Here is a 23,831-nt window from a genome sequence, read left to right on the forward strand (position 1 = left end):
CTAGAAATCTATAATGCTAATTATTCCAGTACTATTGTTTACAGTGAGGAACCCAGACAAACAGACTGACCGCAATATCTTACACTCAATTTCATATCAGACTATCATCATATACAGAACAAAGAATGGGTTGATGGAAGCCCTTCATACCTTTCAGGAGAATACCCTGTCTATCTCCTTTCTGCCCATTATCCCAATACACTTTAAAATACTGACATTGTGAATGACCTTTTTCTCCTGACAGTAAGAAAAGAAGTAATGGTTAGTAAGGGAGAGAAGATAAAAATTAGGGACACAGTCTCTGCATAGCAGGGGATATCTAAGTACCTAGTATAGCACAGGGAAAGAACACAAGACAAATTAGTTGGTTTTAATAAGAAAAAGCTTGACTGCTCAAAGAGTACACCACACAGAACTATCAAACAAGACACTATAGCATCAATTTAGATTAAGATTGAGGCAGATGGAAAGAGTCACATCTTTCCAGCTCTCTTTTCCTAAATTTTCTTCTCCAAACTAACTAATAAAAACTGTGCTATTTCATACCCCTGCCAACAGTTTTCAGATTTTGTTTCTTAAATTCTGAATGAAAGTAAATTTGGGCACGCAATCTCATTCCCCTTTTGAAAGAACTGGACTGCTGGATATTTCCCCAGAAGAGATGTTATATGTGTTTGTACCAATTGTCATGAACAATACTAAGAAGTTTGTTCCAAATCGCATAGGTTTTTTTCCAAGTAACTGCTAAGAAAAATGGGTTTATGGACGTATTCATTTTTTAAATCACAATCTTACTAAACAAACGCATGCCATTTGAAAGTAAATGGACTCTTCCTAATTCTTACCATTTCAAACTTATCCTAACAATCTCAAGTTCACGATACGTCATTTGTGCACTACTGTTTACCATAGGAAGTGCTAGATTTTTTCATATTTTACATATTCAGTTCCACACCTTTATTTACAACTCTGGAAAAATGCAAACATCATAAAATTGCAATTAAAATGAAATGACATCCACAGCATATTCGAGGGCACTGTAGTAATGAGCCCTTTTTCTTTAAAAAAACTCCAATATTTAAATGAACAGATGTGATTCAAAATATAGGCAAAACAGACCGCTGTACAAGAATGATTTGTTTGGAAAGGCTTTTCAGATTACACTGACATGAAAAAGCGCTAAGGTATTGGGGGAATTAAGTTTCAACAACTAAAATGAGGGTAATTAAGATCACTACTAAGATCTAGCATAGTTGAACAAGACATTACTTACAGGAAACTAAGTGTCTGCTCAGAGCCAAACTTAGAATCGCTTGCCCCGAAGAAGTGTAACACAACACAAAACAGAAAAAGCTTTAACAATTTAAGCAATGCATAACATCTCTGCTCAACAACCCCAAGCAGACAGCTGCAGATAAAGGTGGTTCACCCATACCTGGTGGATCTCTGCAGATATAACAGATGTACTGCTCTGGAATGCTGTCCTCCAACAGTCCCATGCATACACTGTGCTGCCAGCACAAGCACTCTTCACACTGACATCAGAAAAAACACAAAAGCAAAAACTAAAACTGAGATAAGTAGATTCAAAACGTCAGAAGCTATTTCTTGTATCGTTAAAATGCAGAGAACAGCAGTTTAACTTAAATAGCTGGTTTGAGTAATATTATTATAGTTGGGCAATTTGTGTTTGGGTAGGCAAAGACACCAAGCTAAAAAAGAGGTCTAGTTCTGAAAGTTACCTCAACCACAAATTCCAGACTGGGAAAAAAAAAAAGTGAAGATGTAATATTTAATAATATTTTATTACAACATTCAGTATTTTAGCACCTAAATATTTAGAACTGAAACGTAAGACAGGAGTATAATATTACAGTAAAGTAGAAAGATAATGTAATACATTACAGCATAACAGTGAAAAGTAGAAAACTCTTCAGTTTAATTATTTATATTTACAAAGCATCTCTCCAGTGCGCTAGAAAGATGTGTTTTTAATATCGCACCAATGGAAAATCTAAAAGAAAAAGAAAATGAAGAGAAAATGAAAGAGGAGAAACAAGAGAATAGGAGAGCAAAATAGAAGTGGTAAGACATGAGGGCCTAGAAAGAGCAAGCTGGTTGCTCTCAGTGAGACAAGGCATGTGGAGGAAAAAATCAGGCTGTCACTGGACTCCAGCAACAGGCAGGAAACTACCACTCAAACATACATTTCCTTTTCTCAACTCATCATTTGCCTGTGCTCTAAATATATGCTGTTTTACTGCTGAAAGTCTCTCCTCTTCGCTTTGACATGCTTTTGAGCATGCATCTATTCAAAACACTGAAGTCACCTTTCCTCTTGTCATACTGCTATGGCTACAATTTTCTCTCCTCTCTCCAAAGATTTCTATACCAGCCCCTTTTTCCCCACAGTATTACCATAGCTGAACTCCTGCTTAATTCCTTTAACAAAACACTGCTTTTCAGCATGTTCCCAGGGACAGTTTTTGGGTCCTTCCTTTTCAGGTCTTCCTGTCATTTACAAAAGATTAAGTCCACTAACACAAGACAGCCACACTTGCTTCCTTCAAATCTCAACTAAAAAGGTTCCATATTTTCAACAGAAACTGCACCACCTTAACAGTTGAATACAAACCTCGTTTTTGAGTGGGGAAAAAAAACCATAGGAAGTTCATGGCTTTGTTAAAGTTTATCACAACTTTCTTCCTCACTGTTGCTGGCATCTGATCTAATTGCGGTATTATTATGAATTCCCAGAGATAAAGACTTTAAATTAGCATTACTAGATGGGAAATGCTCCCCTCACTGGAGTACAGATAGATAAGCAGCAGGAGTTGCGATCTGTCAGCACCTAAATGCTGTGCAGACACCATATACTCTTCTTCCCTTTTTTAAGTACCAAGTAAGATTTAAATTCTTAGTAGTTTCTAAAACAAGCTAGCGATACCTAGTTTGAGAAGTGCTATTCTATAGATGAAGCAAGCCCATCACACACCCCCCGCAGTTACTGACGACATTAACGTCTGTATAGCAGAGGTCTCGCATACAGCTGGGGTACATCTACAGTGAGCAGAATGGTTTCTACAACTGGTACTGCAAACCACAAGGGCTAAACCAGAAGGGCTCGTATAATCAGGATGGTCTGTGGACAGAAGCAATCATTTGTGTGCAGGAAAGGATACTTCATTCCAAATTATAAACTGGCTATAAAGAAAAAAGTTAACTTCCCTTACAAACCTGCTCTACATATCAAACTGTTAGAGAAACCCCATCCTAGAGTAACAGTTCTGCATATACCAAACAGAGCCATGCCAAGGGCAGAACATAGAAATATTTTGTTATTGTTTGCTTTATTTACCACTCTATGTAATGTTGGTCTCCCACACATCAAAAGGGCACTTTCACAAGCAAGACATTCACATGTAAAAATATATATCCCCCCCCCCAATTTCTTTACCTGAATCATAAAGCCATTTTCTTCATCCAGTTCACAAATGCATCTAACAATTTCATTGAGAGCATCATCTTCATCCTGAGACTCCTCAAAGTTAGTTGAATCAAAATCCTGATTGTATTCATCACCACTAAGTAACAAACTCTCTGTAGAGGAATCATCCAAGAACTCCACATCTGAAAGGTCTAGTAAAAATAAATACATGTGAAATTGTGTGTGCAGACATACAATACCTTACAGAAATATAGGGTATTAGGGCAGTTAAAAAATCTTAACCTGCGTATAGGAAAAAAAATAAAGCACTCTCAAAGACACTGCTGAAATATGAGATTTCTTTATGAAATCTGCAAAATGCCTTTAATGTGATCTCCTCAGAATCAGAGTAGCGACGCTTAACCAAAGGAAGTACAATGCAGAACAGCTTGGGGAGTGTAAACATTTGGATTTAAATAGATGAAGTATAAATCAGTCACCATATTTATAGCTACATTCCCAAACATAAACCAAGGCATTTCCTTCAAAATTATCTTTCTTAAAGAATTAAACAAACAAACTTTAAGTTGCTGTCAGCCAACGTACTTTCTCCACTAAGGTCAACAGACAAGATAGCTCTTGGATACTGGTATGATGTATTCTTCTCTGAGAACATGCTGCGCAAAGTCAGAGAGCTCCCCGAAGACCTTGTTAATGGAGAGGAGCATCTGTCCAAGAACTCAACAGAACTATCTTCATAATCTGAATAATCTAAAAAGAAAATAAGTTGCTGTTACAGAAGTAAAGTTTATGACAAATGCCAAAGAAAAAAAACGAATAACATTTAAGTATACTACGATATGAAGTTCAGAAGTAAAGAATATCAACACTGAGGTAATAGGATGATGAAACTGTAAATATGAAATGGCAAAAGCTCTTCATAAAGATATTTTATTAAAAAAAAAATCCAGTAACAAACATAACAAAGTTTAATAGCTAAGACAAGCATTACCCATTTAACCACTTCCTCCCCCCATCCCTGAATATACAGAGACAAAAGTTTTCCTAGAACGTTACACAGTCATCTTTTTCCACAAATCATCCTGTACCATCTGCCACCCTTGAGATGCTGCTGACAGCTGTTTGCCTTAGGTCTGTTCGTAGCAGTACCAACATTGCTACCTAGAAGTACCTGCAGACAGTCCTGTGATAAAAAGCAATGAAAGCTTGTCTCTATACCTGCAGGTGAGCACAGGGAGCCCAGAGAAAACCATCAACCATCCTAGGATGTTTTCACGCCCATCCCAGAAGCCATCATCCATTGATGAGCCAGTGGCTCCCGGGACGGGCCTAGAAGCATCCCAAAAGGAGATGCCCTCAGAAGCCCAGAGAAGCATGATGAGCGGGCAAACAACAAACACACCCTGCCCAGGCTGCTCCCAGCAGCACCATCATCCCCACCATCCAGGCCTGAAACCCAACACAACATGCAGCCAGCGGCGTTCCCCAGGGGTCAGCGCTGGCTCCAGTCCTGCCCAGCTTATTCACCAGTGACCTGGAGGAAGGGACAGAGGCACCCTCAGCAGGTTTGCTGGTGATACAAAACCGGGAGGAGCGGTCGGTACCCCAGGAGGCTGCGCTGCCGTTCTGCGAGACCTGGGCAGGCTGGACAGTTGGGCAGAGAGGAGCCCAGTGAAGTTCAACACAGGCCAGAGTAGGGTCCTGCCCTGGGGAGGGACAGCCCCACGCACCAGTACAGACTGGGGGTGACCTGCTGGGGGGCACCTTTGCAGAGAGGGACCTGGGAGTTCTGGGGGGCAGCAGGTTGCCCATGGGCCAGCAGCGTGCCCGTGGGGCCAAGAAGGCCAGTGGGACCCTGGGGTGCATGAGGAGGAGCGTGGCCAGCAGGTCGAGGGAGGTTGTCCTCCCCCTCTGCTCTGCCCTGGTGAGGCTGCATCTGGAGTGCTGTGTCCAGTGCTGGGCTCCCCAGTTCAAGAGAGACAGGGAACTGCTGGAGAGGGTCCAGCAGTGGGCTGCAAAGATGAGGGGGCTGGAGCATCTCCCTTCTGAGGAAAGGCTGAGAGAGCGGGGGCTGTTTAGCCTGGAGGAGACTGCGGGGGGAACTTATCAACGTCTACAAAAGGGCATGTGTTCAGAGACTGGGACCAGGCTCTTTTCAGTGGTGCCCAGCAATAGGACAAGGGGCAACGGCCACAAACTGCAGCATATGAAGTTCCATCTGAGTATGAGGAAGAACTTCTTCACCTTGAGGGTGACAAAGCCCTGGCACAGGCTGCCCAGAGAGGCTGTGAGGTCTCCTTCTCTGGAGACATTCGAAACCTGCCAGGATGCAATTCCGTGCAACCTGCTCTTAGTGAACCTGCTTTAGCAGTGGGGTTGAACTAGACTATCTCTAGGTCTCTTCCAACCCTGACCATTCTGTGATTCTGTGTTACCCAGAGCAGCTCTTTGGGTCACCTTTTGGACTAAGGGCAGCTGCAGCCCAGGAGTGGGGCACACTGTGGGATGTAGGAAAAAATAATTTGGGGATTGCAGAAGACTTACGGAACGTTCAGGGAAGGAACAAAAGGTAGGGAAAATGGATGGACCTAAGTGATCTGGGGAGCAACAAGCATGGAGAGAACAGGAATAAGGGGATAAGAAGGGCTAGTTGTGCATAAATAGTTTGCTGGTCAGTATACTTGTCGGGCCATGCCCTGTGTCTGATCAGCACAGTTTATCCTAGCTGTGCTGGCAGAGGTGGTGGAGTCTCCCTCCTTGGAGATACTTAAGAGTTGTCTGGACCCAGTCCAGGGCAATCAGCTCTAGGTAGCCCTGCTTGGGCAGCAGGATTGGACCAGAGTACCTCCAGAGGTCCCTTCCAACCTCACCCATTCTGTGATTCTTACTGAAACCCATCTCTAACTCTTACCCAGGTGAGAGGCACTCTATTCAGCGTGCAGATGTTTACATGGGGGTCTGAGTCCCAGGAAATGGAGTTATACCACAGGTCAAAGGGCCCACGTGTCTGTGGGGACAGCACGTGGAATGACTGGAGTGACTGAAGTGCCAGCCACCTTGCAAGGGATCTCTGGTCACAGAGGCCTGTAAGTGCTTGCTGCAGCACCTGGAGCCAGCGCAGGTGTCAGGTTGTTAGCAGAGATCAAGCCAGGCCAGCTGGTGAGCAGTTGTGGTAGCCTGGAGCAAGGGGGGAGCGGGTCTGCAAGGGCCAGCTCTGGGTGTGGGTCCCTCTCTAAGGGGGGCTATGGAAACCTGGGGAGTCCTGGCCATCTCTGGGAGCATACCCACGAGTGAGACAGTCTGTACCGCAGTGGGGCTGTGGCCCCAAGGGCTCATACGTCCATGTACGGACTGAGATCCAGAGGCGGGTGCCGGGCAAACAGTGTCTGAGCCTAGCTGCTGGAGGGATGCACACTGTACATACGTATAAAGACCCGTATATTCTCACTAGTAGACCCTCCTTCCTGCTCAGCCAAAGAAGGGAGCAGGATGAGGCTGTCAGAGCACAAACACCAGCACAGACAGCACTGTGCACTTCTGCCTGCTGGTAATACAGGAGAATTGACATTTATATTGATACCAGCATGATATATTTTCCTCCAACATATACTACTTGCAACAGTGTCAAGGAATGTATTTGCAAGTCTATCCTTAATCATAGTGACTGGTGAGACTGTCCCAGGCAGGTTGGAAGGGATCTTAAAAGTCACTGAGTTCCCACCCCCTGCCATGGGCAGGGACACCCCCCACCAGCCCAGGTTGCTCCCAGCCCCGTCCAGCCTGGCCTTGAGCCCTGCCAGGGATGGGGCACCCACAGCTTCCATGGGCAGCCTGGTCTAGTGCCTCAGCACCGGAGTGAAGTGATTCATAGTGAAGAATTTCTTCCTAACATCTAATCTAAAACTACACTCTTTCAGTTTAAAACTGTCACCCCTCATCCTACCACTACACTCCCCAATAGTCCCTCCCCACCCCTCCTGTATGCCCCGTTTAAGTACTAGAAGGCTGCTGTAAGGCCTTCCCAGAGCCTCTTTTCTAGGCTGAACAGCCTGTCCTCACACAGAAGGTGTTCCAGCCCCTGATCATCTTTGTGGCCCTCCTCTGGACCCACCTGAGCAGGTCCATGTCTTTATGTGGGTCAAATGGTAATTAAGAGTAGCTATCCATTTACTCCTTTTAAAACTTATTACTCTGAATATGAGTAATCAGATTTCCACACTCATCCTTCTGTAGGAAGCATTCCCCCTACCACCTTTATCAACAGTTTTCTTGCAATGGGTTCCACAATATGCTTTTCTCCTAAATACTTTCCATAAAGCCACTGTTCCTATTTACTTTCTCCTTCTGTCAAAAAGACTTATCTACCATATTTTCTAAGTATATTCACTGCAAGGGAGTCAACTCAATGAGTAGTTGAGTTGATTACTTCATGTTGTATTGCTGTCAACCTCACTGTAACGGAACAGTATAATTAACAGAAATTACCTACCTTCTGTGTTATATGGATTTTATATCAACAGTCAATCATGCGTATATGCCCAGAGTACACACAAAAAAGTATGTTTTGCTGGGGTTTTTTTGTTTGTTTTAAAGCCTTGCACAAAACTTATCTGCTCTCTGTTCTTCCCCAAGATGCCTCAATTTGATTCCAAAGGAACAGATCATACCTCACACCCTTTCATTTCTGCCCATGCCCTGAGTAGGGTGAGCTAGTCCTGGAGAAAGAGAAAACAGCTTCTTTTGACAGATCTTTTTTCAATGGGCTTTTTCAGGGTCAGACACCAAAGTCAGAATCTGATGAAGCATTTTTCTTTTTTCCTCCCAGTTAAAAAAAAATAAAAAAATCAGGCAGAGTACCTCTGGATTACTAGAAACAGAGTTTCACAAGATGAATTTGCAAAGAATAAAAAGCTCAACTTTTACATCTGGATTTCAGATTTTTATTTGTCAGGGCATTGGGAGTTATATCATTTTCTCCTAATATTTACAAGCATTGGATATAACCCCTAGAAGTTAGAACTTAATCATGGTACCTCTGCCAAGCTTCTGTTTCAAGACAAGCTGGCAAAAAGACCAAAGCAATAAAAAGAATTGGGAAAAACAAACAAACAAACAAAAAAAAACCAAATGAAAAAAAACAACCCACAACAAACCACCTTATGACCTCAACAAGATAAAACCAAAAAACAGTACCGGGTGCAAGAACACAGCTCTGATGTTAATTTGCAAGAGATACTCTGTTTGAATCACTGAAAAGTGAACAAGGTTTTCAGAACCCATTGCATGTCGGAGCTGTATGAAACCAGAGAACCAAGTGCAGACCAGACAGCACAAAGCCTTAGACTCTCTGCTCTCAAGTAAGTGCTTCACGAAACACCCAAGTATCACAGGCTCAGGTAAGAGCCACCAGTCTGACCAACTCCTCCCAAACCTTCTAAATTGTGCACTACAGCTTTTTCTGATGATTCTTCTAAATTCTAGAATTTAACACCAAGTATGACACATAACTTCTCTATTTACCTCTTTTTTTGTAAATACATGAAACAGAAGGCTCAGGGATATACTATACCAATGTTTCGCCATTACAAAATAAACATTTCTAGTTCTGACCTTATTTAAAATCTGTAGCTTGTTACCTATTAAAACTAGCTCTGCTCAAAAGATCTTTTTTCAAATACTTCAAATCACTGTTTTGCTTATTTCTATGCAAGTTCTTTTTCAGACACTTTTACAACAACACTCAAGTGTCATATATTCAAAGGATAGAAGAGCTATAAATATCAAACGGCACTGAGAATGCTGCCGGGGATGTTGCTGTACCCAAGGTGATGACACATTACTTTTGAACATCTTCCTAAAAATGCAACCCATGGAGAGTATTAACTCACTCTGCCACGTTTCATCATCGATGTTTCATCACAGATGAAGTGGCTAGGACTGCTTAGGGTCTTGTATACTAAGCATTTACCAGTATCTTCTTGCAAATACTTCGAAGTCCTCCCAGAGCAAGTAAAAAGCTCTCAATAACTTATAAGTAAAATAAGCATTCAAAGGTTATAGTTAACAATTACATTACTCCAATATAAAGAAGGTGAAGTACATGAAACCTAGGTTGCTGCAGTTCACATTCAAGCACTGCATGATTTAGGAGCATTTTCACGTTATAGCACAAATTCTTGACGGGCAAACACATCACTCTAGACATCAACAAGGCATCTTTAAATGTCTGTGGTCAGAAGCCCCTTTTAATGCACAGGGGTTTCCTACATGCTCCTCGAGGAAAAATTTCTAGAAAATTCTTTGATAGGTTTTACATTTTCACCTTCTCACATTTTACGAAATTTTAATCAAATGGTTATGTATTATGTACAAGTTATTATGACTGATATCTACTAAAGTACACTCTCAAAGCACATGAAAGTAAACTCAATCTGATAGGCATAGGAAGGACAGCCTATGTTCTCATTTTGAAGTTTTTGAATACTTAAAGATGTTTTCAAAAAAATAATAATAATACCAGCAGCAATACAAAAATAAGTAGCATTATTTTAAGTCTGGAAACACTTTCTGAAGCAGGCATAGTACACAAAAAATTTTCAGTCTTTGGCAAGAAGAAGAGACAGAATGAGTCTGCATTTGCCCATGCTGTTATTTTTATTACCATAACGCTGCAACTAAAACTGCACTGTGCAAGAAAAGGTAAACGAAGGAGCCTGTACTGTGATTTCATGGGAGATTAAAACAGAAAAAGCATGTGGAAAAGGGGAAGAAACACAAAGAAACAGTAAAACTGTACTGGTCAGCAGGATAGTAATCTTATTATAAACAAACACACAAACCAACCCAAATACTGTCCAGTTTTTCCACAGAAATCATGCTAAGAAGCGTTACAGAAGGGATGGCGCTAAAGCTTTAACACACACTTACAGGAGTACTTCTCCAACAAGAAGAAATAAGCAAAGTGGTTTGAAAGGGTTGTTTTGTTAAAATGCACAAGCTACCTAGAGCCTCACATCTAAAGAACAAATTATTTTTGTCCCTCTAGGGAATGAAAATAACAGAACAAAAAGGTGAGTGATACAATCAAAGAATCAGAATAGGGAAATAAGATGGTATCACCACTGTCAAGACAACAGACTTTGTTTCAACAGAGACGCAAAACACAGCTGTTAAAGGTTAACTGCTAAGGAGGGGCTGCATTTTATACAGTAAACCACTGAAACTGAGCAACAGTCGTGATACTAGAATAATTTTAATGTCCAAGCAAAATAGGTAGGATGTGTATACAGAGCTTCAAATGAAGAATTTGAAGAGATGAGAAGAGCAAGCATATCTTCTGAGGTAAGAAAAAACATCTAAGTCTATCAAGAAAAGGCAAGTTATAAACACTAAAAAGACGTCATAGACCTAAGTGTCCTTTCAATATTTAAAGGCCAAAACTTTTTTTTGACAGTTATTTAATTTGACATTCATATTATTTAGAAACAAATCTTAGTATCTAAAGCCAGAAATACAGTGGTTTTACTTTTCCTTTGTTTTTTTAAATAAGCAAGTTGAACTTACCATGCTGTTTAGATTTCTTCTTTTTTTTCTTCTTCTTTTTCTGTTTTGATTTATGATCTTTCTCTTTTTTCTCTTTTCTCTCCTTTTCCTTTTCTTTCTTTTTACCTGAAATAAAAATTAATAATTTTAAAACAGCAGTACCATTCCAAATTGCTTGCTTCATCTGGCTTAACCTAAACGTGACATTCAAAATCAAGTATTCCAGTTGCCTAGACAAATCAAAATGAACCAGTCATTTCACTTGATATCTTGGGCATGTCTCTTATTAATTGTAGAATGACTCAAAGTAATCTCTCTCAAAAATTAACATTTTACCATTTTGTGTATTTCCAAATGAGATAGTGTAGCAGAAGATACAGCAAAGCACGCACAACAAGTGGTGTTATTGAAAGAGCTCATAACATCTATTTTACTTACAGTTCAGGATAAAAAGGTTTGAGCAAGAGAAAAAGTTTTCAAAACTGCAACATTTCAAGCTAAAAAGATAAAGCTATCTTAAAAAACATACATTAGGCCTACAGAAAATAATTTGAAAGAAGTTTTAGTATCAAAAAACTGCTGATGCTGTTAGCACTTTCTACTGCACGGCAACGGTTTTCCTTGCAGAAAACTGATTCTGACCAAAATCTCCGATACATTTTTTTATACTACAGTTCTAACTACTGTTGGTATATGCATGAGGACAAGTGCTTTTGTTTCAGAAAAATTCTCCCCAGACAAAATACTGAGTAATCAGCAGTGAGATAAATAATGAGGAAATTGACTTGTTACAGAAATCAAATCCTTAAAGTCAGTGTTTAAGGATTATTTCCTGCACACAGACTGGAGTCTTCTTGTTATCTTGTTATCTTCTTGGGGAATACAGAAAAAGAACTCTTACCTCCTGGAAAAATAAGGCAGGATTGCTTATGAATTCTTATCCACTTCTAACATATTTTTTTTTTAAACATAGGATAAAACCAAAGCACTCTTAATCATCCAAAGCTCTCTTAAATCATATTTTTGTTCAAGAATTACCACATGTTTTCCTAGGAACACTTAACTGTTTTCTCCTCCCCTGCCAAATCTGTCAGTACAAGGACATAGAGGCACTGTCAGTAATTCAACTAAAAAACAAACAATACCACCTTTTTTTGGTGGGTTGTTTTTTTTTTTTTAAAGGCCTCTAGTAGGAACTTCTGGATTATTCCAAATCATTGCTACGGGCATGTTCATTTTCTCTAATAAAACTACTCTTCTACTACAAAATTGTCATATATATAAGAACTGTTTTTAAGAACTAAACAAACAAAAGAAGTGCAGGTGGGCCCAGGAAATATATTACACTCTTACATTTGCTCTTTAGAGAAATCAAGTGTTAGAGATCTTTTCCTTTTTTCCTAAAAATATTATTGTTCTGTACATACCATATGTTGAAGCACCTTTGTCTTCCAGTTTTCCTTTTCTTTCCATTCTCACTGCACCTGCAAATTGAAGAAGAATATACATCATAAGAGCAATTTTTGGCTGATGACCGACTTTCTTATAAAAGTCATTAGACTGTATAAAGTCCTAATGGTACAGAAGAAACATACATATAATAGAATTATTTTTAATGTCACTTTACAATTATTTTTATTGTCTAAATCACTGGGAACAAAAAGTATTGTAGTTTACCAACTTCTGAATGCTTGTCCTTCTCAATCACGTTCTTTAATATTTTCTCCTTCAGACTCTCAAAACATTTCTCCTTTATGGGCACAGAGCACTGTATCTCTGTCCCTTCAGAGCTCACTGATGTGGAAGACCTCTTTTTTTTACTATTCCCTTTGGGTAACTTTAGACTATTGGTTAAAGGCATTTCCAGATGCAAGGCATGTACATGGGACGAGGGTGCTGAAAACAAGAAGACAGATTTACTAGGCATTCCATAAGGATTGCAGCCAGATCACTGGCTGGGTCAGATCACTGAAATCTCAAGTATTGGTAATAATATCATCACATTTAACAAAATAATTACTGCATATGAATGCCTAGGTCTTAGTCTTACATACAAGACAATACATGCCACAGAAGGTTTGCTTCCCTGTTATGCAATTTGCACTCAACTTCTCTGTTCGTTGTGTGAACAGAGAAACTAAACTCTGGAACATTTTTCGTGGTATGCATAAAATTTACACTTCTGCTAATTGTATTTTTCATTTATTTTAATAATAATTAAATCATTCACTGTCTTTCATATGTGTATTTAATCCACAGTTGAATTACATGCAAAACACTGTGATAATTTGTGTAGAACTCAGCAGCATATACTGACAACTCTTACCTTGCACTATTCAGAAAAGTTTTAGTGAAATATTTGTTATTTAATCTTCATCTGATGCAAATTAAGAAATAAAATGGCAAAAACTAAACTCAAATTCTAATTTTCATTGCTCATATTTATAGTGAAATAGGACAATGGAATTTTCAAATAATCAAACTAGAAAAAAAGTTATTTATAAAGAACATTATCAAGGTCACTCAAAACCCTCTATTACTGTGTTTGGTAATATTGTGAGAGCTTTAAGCTTCGTTTAAATGTAATTAGGAAAGCCTAGTCTTCATCAGACATTGAGGACACTTCAGGACCATGCAGAGGATGCAGCTCTGCAGTGTCATAAGGGGTTCAGGTTTTTCAATGCCAGCTGCAAACACCTGGAGGCACCAGTCATCTTTGGTGCCTCTCACCACATAAGCCCAACAAAAGTATCAGCATGTAACAAGACACTCTTGTGTTACAACAACAAAAAGCCTCAAAAATACCTGCTAGTGATCAAGATACTAAATAAGACAAAATATGAAGCTGATCTGGAATGAGTTTTTGAGCTACCCCCCCCCCCCCCTTCTTTTTTTCAATACTCGGTAATAAAACAATAAAAAGCCTTTGAAAAGCAGTGTTAAGATAATTTAGTGAATTCATCAGTCATAAAAGGATTCTGGGGAAAAGCAAGAACGTTTCAGAGCTGACTTTGTAAGGCCACCTTCCAGGCTTGGACAGACCAAGCCAATTTTACTACGACACAACATACAAGTTACACAAAGCTTCAGCTCCTGGGTAACATTCTCAGGAAAACCATCAAGATGCCAGAGAGTGAGAAAGCCGCAGGGGCAGCAAGAGCAATAGGAAGTGGTACATCACCTGCCACACCACACAGCACTTCTAAATACCAGATGTTCCCAGCTGCAAGATGACCCGATATCACCACACCACGCAATCCAGCCAGCAGCAGCCGCTCAGTTCGCTGTGCCAGCTTCTAACACAATCTGCATGAGCACAGCTGAAGCCACCTGAGCCTTTCTACTACCTCAAATCAACTATCTCACCTAAGACCATCATCCTTTCAAGACTGATCTACTATCCAAGCTCTCACCTTTGTCTGTATTTCAAGTGGACTTAGCTTGCTGGGATACTGATCATCAACACAAAACACTACCCAAATGACTCTTTTCTTGGGTTTCCTAATTAACATTTGTCTGCTACAGGACTGAACTGCTTTGCCATCTGTGGAGCAATGAGTATATTTTAGCACCTCAGTAAAAGAGAAAAGCGACATTCTCCACATCATTATGCTATCAACATCTTGTCTTGTTTCTAAAAAGAGCACAAAAGGATCACCCAAACGCACGTAAATTGGTTAGGTCACTGCCATTTTGATGAAAAGATGTGAGAATACCCCCTCCAAACAATCTCAAGAGAAATCTAGTCTCAATATTAGATTAATTAGTATTTAAGCTTCATTATTCAGAAGAAAATCCTGACCTCAGACATTCAAACATGCTCCAATGTTGACAGCCACAACACAAACTTCGGTATCAATAATTTTCAACAGAAGCACATCTGGCAAGGTAATCAGCCAGTAACTTAACTGTTTGAGAGAACCCTTAAGACTGGCAGACATCTGCCATAGTCACACAGATACCCATCTCAGTGACAGAGCTCTCTAGACTGTTTTTCTATAGTAACCTGAAAAAAGAAATTATATTATGCCTGCATACACTGCAGTGTTACTCTTGGCTTTTACTGTTATTAATGAGAAATCATTCTAGATTGAGAATCCTAAATTCTCAAATCCTAAATAAAGTGTTATGGTTTGCAAAGTCTAGTTTTCAGCTATGCCATCACTACACCTTACAAGTAATCACTGAATTAGACAATCACAGTCTGAAGGGCAAGTACCAAATACAGCAAGAAAAATACTAGTTTATAAGAAATTTCCTTTATGGAAATATTACCATCTATTTTATTAACTGTTACTTTTAAATGCAATTTTATTCCTGTTGAAGAGTCTAGTCAGCCACCTCCCACACAGTGAAACGTGGGAGGTCTGCGATTAACACTCAGCAGACAGAAAGATGCCTAGAGATTAGACTTGATAAACTACTGAATATGTCACTGTTCTAAGATCAATTTTATCAGCAGAAGACTTGATTTCAGATTAAAAACAAATACAATACAAGCCACAGCAGTTTCCAGTCTGGTTCATGACATATTTCCAATACTACCTCTCCTGCTCTGCCACGGTAAAGTGACCCAAACCCCCCTCACGGCAGCACTGGCACAGAACAGGATGCTAGAGTGGCACAGATGGGGTTTTAGTGGCACTGCTTATTTCAGTTCAGCAAATGAAAAAAAACTGTACCAATGTGAAGCAACTTATTTTGTTCGTGATATTCTATTCCATGGATTTCCGTGGTTCAGCCTTCCTAATAACAGAAATACCCTCATCTGCATTAATATACAATTTACATCCTAACATGACCAGCATAATTCATGGTTCTATCATAATTAATTTTGTGTTCTGAATTCCCAGTGCATAGGACGAATTTTACATCTAAATGCACTTTCAATACATATTAAAAATTAATACCAGATCCTGAGCAAAACAATCTCTCTAGGAAGGATAAGGACATGGAAGGTTCTTGCTTGCCTTCAGCTAACTACCCAAGAATCAGCTGGGAACTTTAGGGCAGAGACGTGAACGGCAGACACTCAAATTAGGGACTAAACCTGTCAGTAGATGTTTGGAATAAAACAGCTCCAAAGTAACAAGAGTTTTAGTTCGCTAGAACATAGATATCTCTTAAAAGCAGGGCAAACAGTAACACTGGCAAGAGTTTATTAAAAAGTGACCTGTCTCATTCTCTGAAAATTTTGTACGTCATCCATTTCTTGTTCCTGCTTCAGTAAATCTTGCCAACAGAATTACGTAAAAGTATACTTTTTTCTTTTAGCGTAAGTGCATATTCGTCCCATATAGTTACTGTAATGTTGCACTACCAAGCAAAATCATCTAGACTGAACAGAACAGGAAATAATAGCTAATGATAATATTGTTATATTACTACATGTAACAGTATTTTCTTTACCTAAATATTAAAACCCAGACTGTTTGCTGAAATTGTTTGCTCAGTATCTAACAAAATAATACAAATGGAGTAGAGTTACAGAAACCAAGAAAAATGATCACAAATTTAAAGAAAATTACAACTACAGATAGATCTGAACTTCATGTAGTCAGAAGTGGAAAATTACTGACTGTGAATTTAAAGTCTATGACAGGCTAAGTGACAAAAAGGTCAGTTATCTACATTTTAAGCAGTCTGACACAATGAAAGCAAGGAGAATTCTTACTTAAGTGTGTACAGTATCAGGTGATCACAAGTAGGACCATACAACAGTACAGGCAAAGCAATACCTCTGTTCAGTAATTAACTGGTAGTGTACCAGTGTCTACTAACGGGAACAGTACTCCCATGTAGCCTGTGGACTGAAGGAATGGATCACAGTGCTTTGGTGTTGCCTTTACAAAATGAGAAGTTGTTCATTTTGAGCAATGATTTTTGAGAACTATGTGTTAATAGTATGAGTTGCCGTTTGTGCTTCTGCACTTCAGTGCACCTCACCCCTCCCCTATGAAAAACGCCAGATTAGCATCTTTTGAATAAAGAAGTAATTAAAATGCATCATTTTCAACAACATAAAATTATTTTTTCAATTGACTCAGCTGAGAGCCTCCATCAGATGTCTAAACTTCCAAATCCACAAAGTGCATCTTTGGGTCTAAACCAGTACAGTTCTTTTACAAAAGGGCTGGTGATCATAATAAGCTGTTTCAGGCTAAATACTTCCATTACCTCCATAATTTTTTAAACTATCTACAGTTTTTTACTTCAAAGATTACAAGATAGCAGGTCAAATTTAAGTGCACTTTGCAAATTCCATAGTGTTGTCAAAATCTAGAACACCAGATCTGTCCAAACTGCATCAATAAAAACTAAGCAGCAGAAATATCATAAAAGGATTTAGATTGTAAGTCCTTTCAGACTGAAAAAAACAGTTACAGAATAGTCTGGATTTTACACCATAGTTCTCAAATGGCAATGTATAGAGTCACAATACACACACTAAAAAACACAATATATGAAATTACACTTAGGCAGGCAGATGGCTCCTGCATAATGCAAATTAACTTTTCTCAATAATTTCAAACATCTACAAGAATGAGAAAGGAAAGCTTTGGGTGCCTCCCCTCTATATAGTAGCTTACTATTGTTTAAATAGATTAATTAGAAAAGGAGAAGTAGTGATAGAGTGGATTCTATTAATTCTCCTGAAGCATGGGAGAATTCGGTGTAATTATGTGTGCTTAATAACATGAGCTGAGAACTGTGCTATTTCAAAAGCAAAAGATGCCTTCTAAAGCAGGGAAAACAGCAGAAGTTTCAGTTGGAAGCTTGAGATGAACACAAAAGATCTATGAACTTCACATAACCACAGAACGGTTTGAGTTGGAATGGACCTGAAATATCATCTAAGGATCATCTATAGGACTTAGGTGCCTTCAGTTACAGAGTCCTAGAGATACTACTGACAGAGGCAGCTAGGTCCAAAAACTTTCTATGAGATCTCTGAATTAAGGATATCAAACTACTTAGATCAGTCTTTATGCCCACAAAGCTTATACTGTTCAAGTGGATGCTGGACTGTATACTTCTGAAAACAGAACATTTGGACAAAAAGTCAGTATGAAAACTCATGACAAGAATTCTGTTGGATAGCAGGGAGGAAAACTCTAATACATGAAAATTAGGAACAAAACACAGATCTGTCCAGAAGGAAAAAACCCAGAAGACAAAAATGTAGCTGGCAAATCAGTTCCTTGAGAGCTTGTAACTCTTAAAATTATGTACATCCAAAAAAAGCTCCATTAAGCTTTAAAAACAGTATAAACTATACCCTCTAGCACAGGTTGCAAGTGCTCCCATCTTCTGGACTCAAGTAGTAATACCAGACAATTTTGTCAGGGAATGGCTCCCCCTGACACAAAATGTGTGGAGAGGTCAAGTATTTTTGAGACATAAAGGTGGCTAAAAATGAAACATATTTCTTTAATTAGACTCAGCTCAACAAATCAACAGCTGGAAGTCCACTCATGGATGCTGGGTTTTGAACCAGCTCACTTAGACTCCAAGTCAGTCCTGGGACGGAAGCAGGCAACAAAATAAATACCTGTTAGCATTACCAACTATACATTAAATGATCCAAGAAATATATCAGAAAAGCCAGAAGTTAAATTCCTAGTAACTGAAATGAGTTCTAACAAACAAGAAACAGACAGAAGCTGAAGCTGTTACGATCTTGTTCTGTGAGTGGGCAAATATGTATCTCCCAAAAGCACTTCTTAGTGGCAGAAGACTTGAAATAAAAGGATTTTTACATAAGTAATTTTCCAGGAATCTGCTATTCTACTGCTATGCAATGTATCGAACACAAATGAAGACTGTCACATGGTTTCACTTGAGAAATTAAGTAATTTTCAAAAGCTTAAGTGGCAGCTCATTAGAAATTCCTGTAGCACTTTTAACAAACTAGTCTAAGAGGTACTTTTTTTAAGAACAATTATAATCATCTATTTTTATCTATGCAATATTGATCCAAGAATCCTACCTAGCTTTTGCTACAGCAGGTTAAATAGCTATTGTACAACTCAACGAAGCAATCACCTTACAACTTCAGTGGGAGCGTGTGTGGGGAGACACTCAAGAAGGGGCTGTACATAGTAAGCAAATGCTTCACTGACCTACTGAGCACTGCAGCTATTCTATCATCTTAATGAAAAGTTGGTGGTTTCATTATGTTTTTTCTTCCACACAGGACTAAGTAACAGTTGGAGTGTCATAATTATATACTTTAAGGTCATGTTGTCCTCTATTGATCACATTTACCAAAAGCTTCCCCAGAATACAATAACTTTATTTTTTCCTCCTCTTACTTTATTGAAGAATTTTCTCGTTTAAAAGAAAACAAACAAAAAAACACCACCAACAAAAAAAGGTCTGTGAGAGAAATCTTTTCTGAAAGCCAATGAAAAATGGTATGATACTCACCCCCATAAGAAAGACTTATTTGTGAAAAAATTATGGACAGTTAACATACACTGAATGAAAACTACCCATCTTTAGGGTGTGCAAACCACTATGTCAACCCTTCCCCAAATCTTTGAATTACCTCTATCCAAGCGATTTACTCAAACAACAGTGGCCAGTAAACTGTTACCAAGTGAGAGGCAGCACAGAGTTCCAGCACTGGGCTCTGTGCTAACTCTGTGAGGGTGAACCAAGTCTATGTAAGTTTTAGAGGATTTTTCAGAAATAGTTTCAAGTAATGTTTTTGTAGCAAGCAAATGACAGTATTTCCACTGCAAACAGAAGCAAAGGTAGAGGAATGCTGACTGCCCTTGAAAACGGTACCGTTTTGAAGCTGAAGCCACAGAAAAATGAGCACATCTAGATTTAGTACATATATGTTAGTAACAAGTTCATAAATTATTTTTACAAGTTTTCACAATATAAATATTTTGAAACACTGCTTTTTGTACTCCACACTCTCAGATCCTCCTTAAAGTGTGTTAGAAAAAATGCTAATGCAGCTCAAAGCCAGTGGAAGATGAAGAATATGCAGATGGAAGGAAGGACCCCAGGAAGAGCAGCAGGTTTTTGAGTGTGAAGAAAGGATTAAAAAAAAAAAAAAAAAAGCATCCCCTCTCTTCCTGTGTGACTGAATACATACACGTTTTAACCCTACAACTATAAACCTAACTGGTTGTATACTGAATCTCTTTACCTGACGCTGTTGTAGCTACTCTTCCATCAGTTACTGCTTTGGAAGAAAGATATGTAATCATCTGAATATCTTCCTTGTCTTTACTGGGATATTCATTACGGAAAGTGGATTCTGTGGATAATGGTGCTGTGACTTCCGAACTACGGCTTAAATCAAGAGGGAGACATGGTCCACGCTTCTCAAGTGACATATGAGCAACATCAGGTACTACATAAAAGAAAAAATGTAATATTAAAAAAAGATACATAGGTCCAACAAACAACAGTTTGGATTGTAGCGTTTACATAACAAAGAAACAGCATACAGCTTTAGCTACAATAAGTCAAAATATCCCACTAGATGAAAACCGTGAAAGGTCTAATTTTTATGATTCAATTTCTCTTGGGCAGTTCTTTATTAGATTAAGATACATTACCCTCCAATTTTGATGACTGTTGGTTTTGACCACTGATGGAGAACACTTTTCCATCAGTAACTGAAGAGGGAGAAGAAACTTTTTCTACAGAATCATCAGGCAAGGAGCAAGTGGCTAAACGCTGTGATCTTCTTCTCCGTTGGCTATGTTTGTAGGATCTAGGGGAATTCACTGGCTGTGATGGACCTAAAAAGAGATCTTTCAATGTTCATGAAGCAGAGATATACCAAAATCTTACCGCAGTATTTGAGCTCTAAAGACAGGGAGTGCTTTAAATAGCTCTTATTTGCAAAGCTGGTAATTACAGCAAAACTGGTGAAGGTAATTAAATAAACACTGTGATTACCAGGAGCAAAAAAGAGTTATGCTCAAGACATGATTCTCTTTTTGCGTATTATACATTATTAGGGCACCTACTTCCCCACTGATAAAGGCTGTTGTTTTAGGCAAACAGTGTATTTACAGTAAGCAACCCCCCCATATAACCCATGAGAGTAGGCTACTTATAATGGAAGGGGGCAATAGGATTTAACGGTAAACAGAACAAATGATCACAGTTAAAGATCTAAAAACTCATGGATAGTGTTAATATACAACTTAAAAAAGATAATCAAAAGCAGTGGCAAATTTTATATCCCATCTCCTGTCTTCTGCTAACCTGATATCAATACCCCATAATTCAAACGCACACTGACAATACATGGTGCAGTAAGAAGGTTCAAGAACATTACACTTTAAAAAAAAAAAAGCGGAGGGTGGGGGGGTGGGAATTGATACAGGTTAACACAGGCCTGATTCATTAAAAACAAAACACCTGCACTCCTCTACAGCTCTCAAATATCACCCAGTTTCAAAACCTTCTGCCTTAGAAAAACAAAATTTAAGTAATTATCACACTGTAAATCACTGTTCTCTCCTTTTCTTTAAAGTTTTTTAGTTAAAGATGTCAAGATTTAAAAATAGAGACAAAGAAAAATTAAAATTTCCACTAGAGGTGGAAAACACTCAGAAACTGAAGATTAAAAGACAGCACTAACAAGATCTTAAGCTATTAAGTAATCAGTTTCTAAATAAGCTACTTCCTAAAAATATTGCTAGAGAGAAATCTAACAATCCAAAATACAAACATGCTCAAGGAAAACTACTTACCATTGTTTTAGGGGTGGGGGGGAGAAAGCGTATTACAACATAGATGACCGCTAATATTTTGTGGGGGCAAAATACAATCTGTACCTATGTGTCCTGAACAAATACAGATGACTGAATTTGCACCTCTCCCTCTCCCATTCAAAGTTATCTGTGTGAAAAGATTAGAAGAAACTTATTGCCTAAGGGAAAATATCAAATCGAGGTTAAGGGGAACACACAATCCAGGTTTAATCTTCCATCCTCAATCACTATTCTAAACGTGAAACAAACATGCTCCTTTTGACTTAGTGGAACCTGTGTTTATTTTAACTCTCAGCCTCAGCATTTAATGTTCTTCAGGCAACAAGGAGCCTGACCCTAAGCAACACTAAAAACCTAATGTAATCTCAAGAAAAAATTCTAGAAATATTTTATAATATTCACAAAAAATAGCATAACCAAGGATGCAGCATAAACCCTTCCCTGTTCTTCTGATAACCGGTATTTTGGTACTTTGCAAATCAGTTACACATTAAGGAGGTCAACACCTATGGTATTTTTCTGAGACAAAGAAACCAAATGTTTTTCTATGTCCCCACCACAGATCTTGAACCCATCTTCTCTTTCACATCGTACTTGGAGAAATATCATGTAAGGTGAAAAATGCCACAGCCTACAGGTACAGCACGTCAGCCTGCTGAAGGCAGAATTTCTCAGAGAAGGAAAGGTCCACAACCAAGGTGTGCATCTTTTTAATGAATCAGGCCTCTTCAGAAGGGAGGTTTGATTTTTTCCTGTATCACTGTTAATACTAATGTGGAGATTTAAGCTGGAGGGAAAGCCAACCATGAAAAGCCACGACTCTATAAATATAAAGGTATTATTTAAATGTATTATTTCTGGTAGAGTAAGTCATATGCCTTATTATGTGACTTGACTTTTAAAATACTGAGCTACCCCTAATTCTCCCACTTGGACCTTTTATTTAAAGCAGATTCATTTTTAAAAGCAATAGCCATTTACAACCAAAAAATCTCTGTATATCTCTTATAAGTAATTACGGTATTTTTTTTAAAATGTCTGTGCTCACTAGTTTTATTTATCACAGAAGAAGGAAGCTGAGAGACCAGCGTCAAATCCTCGACTTGTATTAATTCTGGGGAAAGTGGTGATTTAGGGGGCTTTATACACCCAGAAGAATCTCCAGATTCTTGTTTGCATTTCTTGCTGCGAGCCTTTCCTGAAGACAAAGTTGAGGATAACAGTGCAGGTTTCTGAATGTTGGCAGAACTGCTAATATCAGCTTCATTTTTTTTCTGACTTTGTGGTTTAGGTGAAATCTCCTGAATAAATAATAAAAAATTGAAACTTTTATTTCAGTTTCTTCGCTGTAGTTCTTGTATTCTATTTTGATCTTTTTAAAAGCAACTTTAGTATTCAAAACACATTTTAAAGCAACATTATTTTCAGTACAAATAAAAACTACTTAAAATGTATCACATTAAACTTTTCTTTTTTAAAGGAGCACTACCAATTATTTTCAGTATTCAGAACACCCTAATTTCTTACTATTTGAAAAACCTGCGAACAAAACATTTTTCCTCTATACCACTGTAAAGATTCACCAAAGTCCTTTTAGTTTCTGTCTCTTTCATCTTCAGTAGATCAGGACTGTCAGCGCTGTCTTAAAGTACAACTTGGAGAACAGTTGCTACAAGCTAGAATATATACACTGACATACAAAGTCAGAGTATATGAAGTTGGAAGGGACCCACAAGGATCGTAAAGTCCAACTGCCTGCTCCTCACAGGACTACCTAAAACTAAACTGTATGACTAAGAGCATCATCCAGATGCTTCTCAAACTCTTGACAGGCTTTTGCACTGCTGTGAGCAAGCAACTCTTGTTCAGAGGACTGCAGTTCTAAAAAAAAGCACTGCCAGGACCTTCCCTTCACAGTCATTTCCTTGACCATGGGGGGTGGGGGGTGGGGGGGTGGGGAGGAAGTGCCTCAGGAAAACTTTGTTTAACATTAATTTCAATTTTAGAGCAGAACCTGAAAGAGTTGATAATGCTCCTTTAAGAATGCCTGACAACAAGAAAAAGTTTCCAAATACTGAACACACTCTCAC

At 38.7% G+C, this 23,831-nt stretch overlaps 1 protein-coding gene across 1 annotated transcript in view; it reads right to left on the reverse strand.

The window, feature by feature from the left end:
• PHF20L1 (PHD finger protein 20 like 1) overlaps positions 1-23,831 on the reverse strand; it is a 61,442-nt gene that overhangs the window by 11,899 nt on the left and 25,712 nt on the right. The window contains exons 10-18 of the mRNA XM_040585355.1: positions 22,790-23,042; positions 20,572-20,757; positions 20,157-20,363; positions 12,668-12,886; positions 12,417-12,474; positions 11,012-11,127; positions 4,034-4,198; positions 3,458-3,639; positions 1,436-1,535 (exon numbers count right to left, since the gene is read on the reverse strand). Coding sequence (XP_040441289.1) covers positions 1,436-1,535; positions 3,458-3,639; positions 4,034-4,198; positions 11,012-11,127; positions 12,417-12,474; positions 12,668-12,886; positions 20,157-20,363; positions 20,572-20,757; positions 22,790-23,042 — 1,486 coding nt within the window. The remainder of the gene's footprint in view (positions 1-1,435; positions 1,536-3,457; positions 3,640-4,033; positions 4,199-11,011; positions 11,128-12,416; positions 12,475-12,667; positions 12,887-20,156; positions 20,364-20,571; positions 20,758-22,789; positions 23,043-23,831) is intronic.

Source organism: Falco naumanni, chromosome 3 (genome assembly GCF_017639655.2).
Source record: "Falco naumanni isolate bFalNau1 chromosome 3, bFalNau1.pat, whole genome shotgun sequence".
Classification (NCBI taxonomy): domain Eukaryota; kingdom Metazoa; phylum Chordata; class Aves; order Falconiformes; family Falconidae; genus Falco; species Falco naumanni.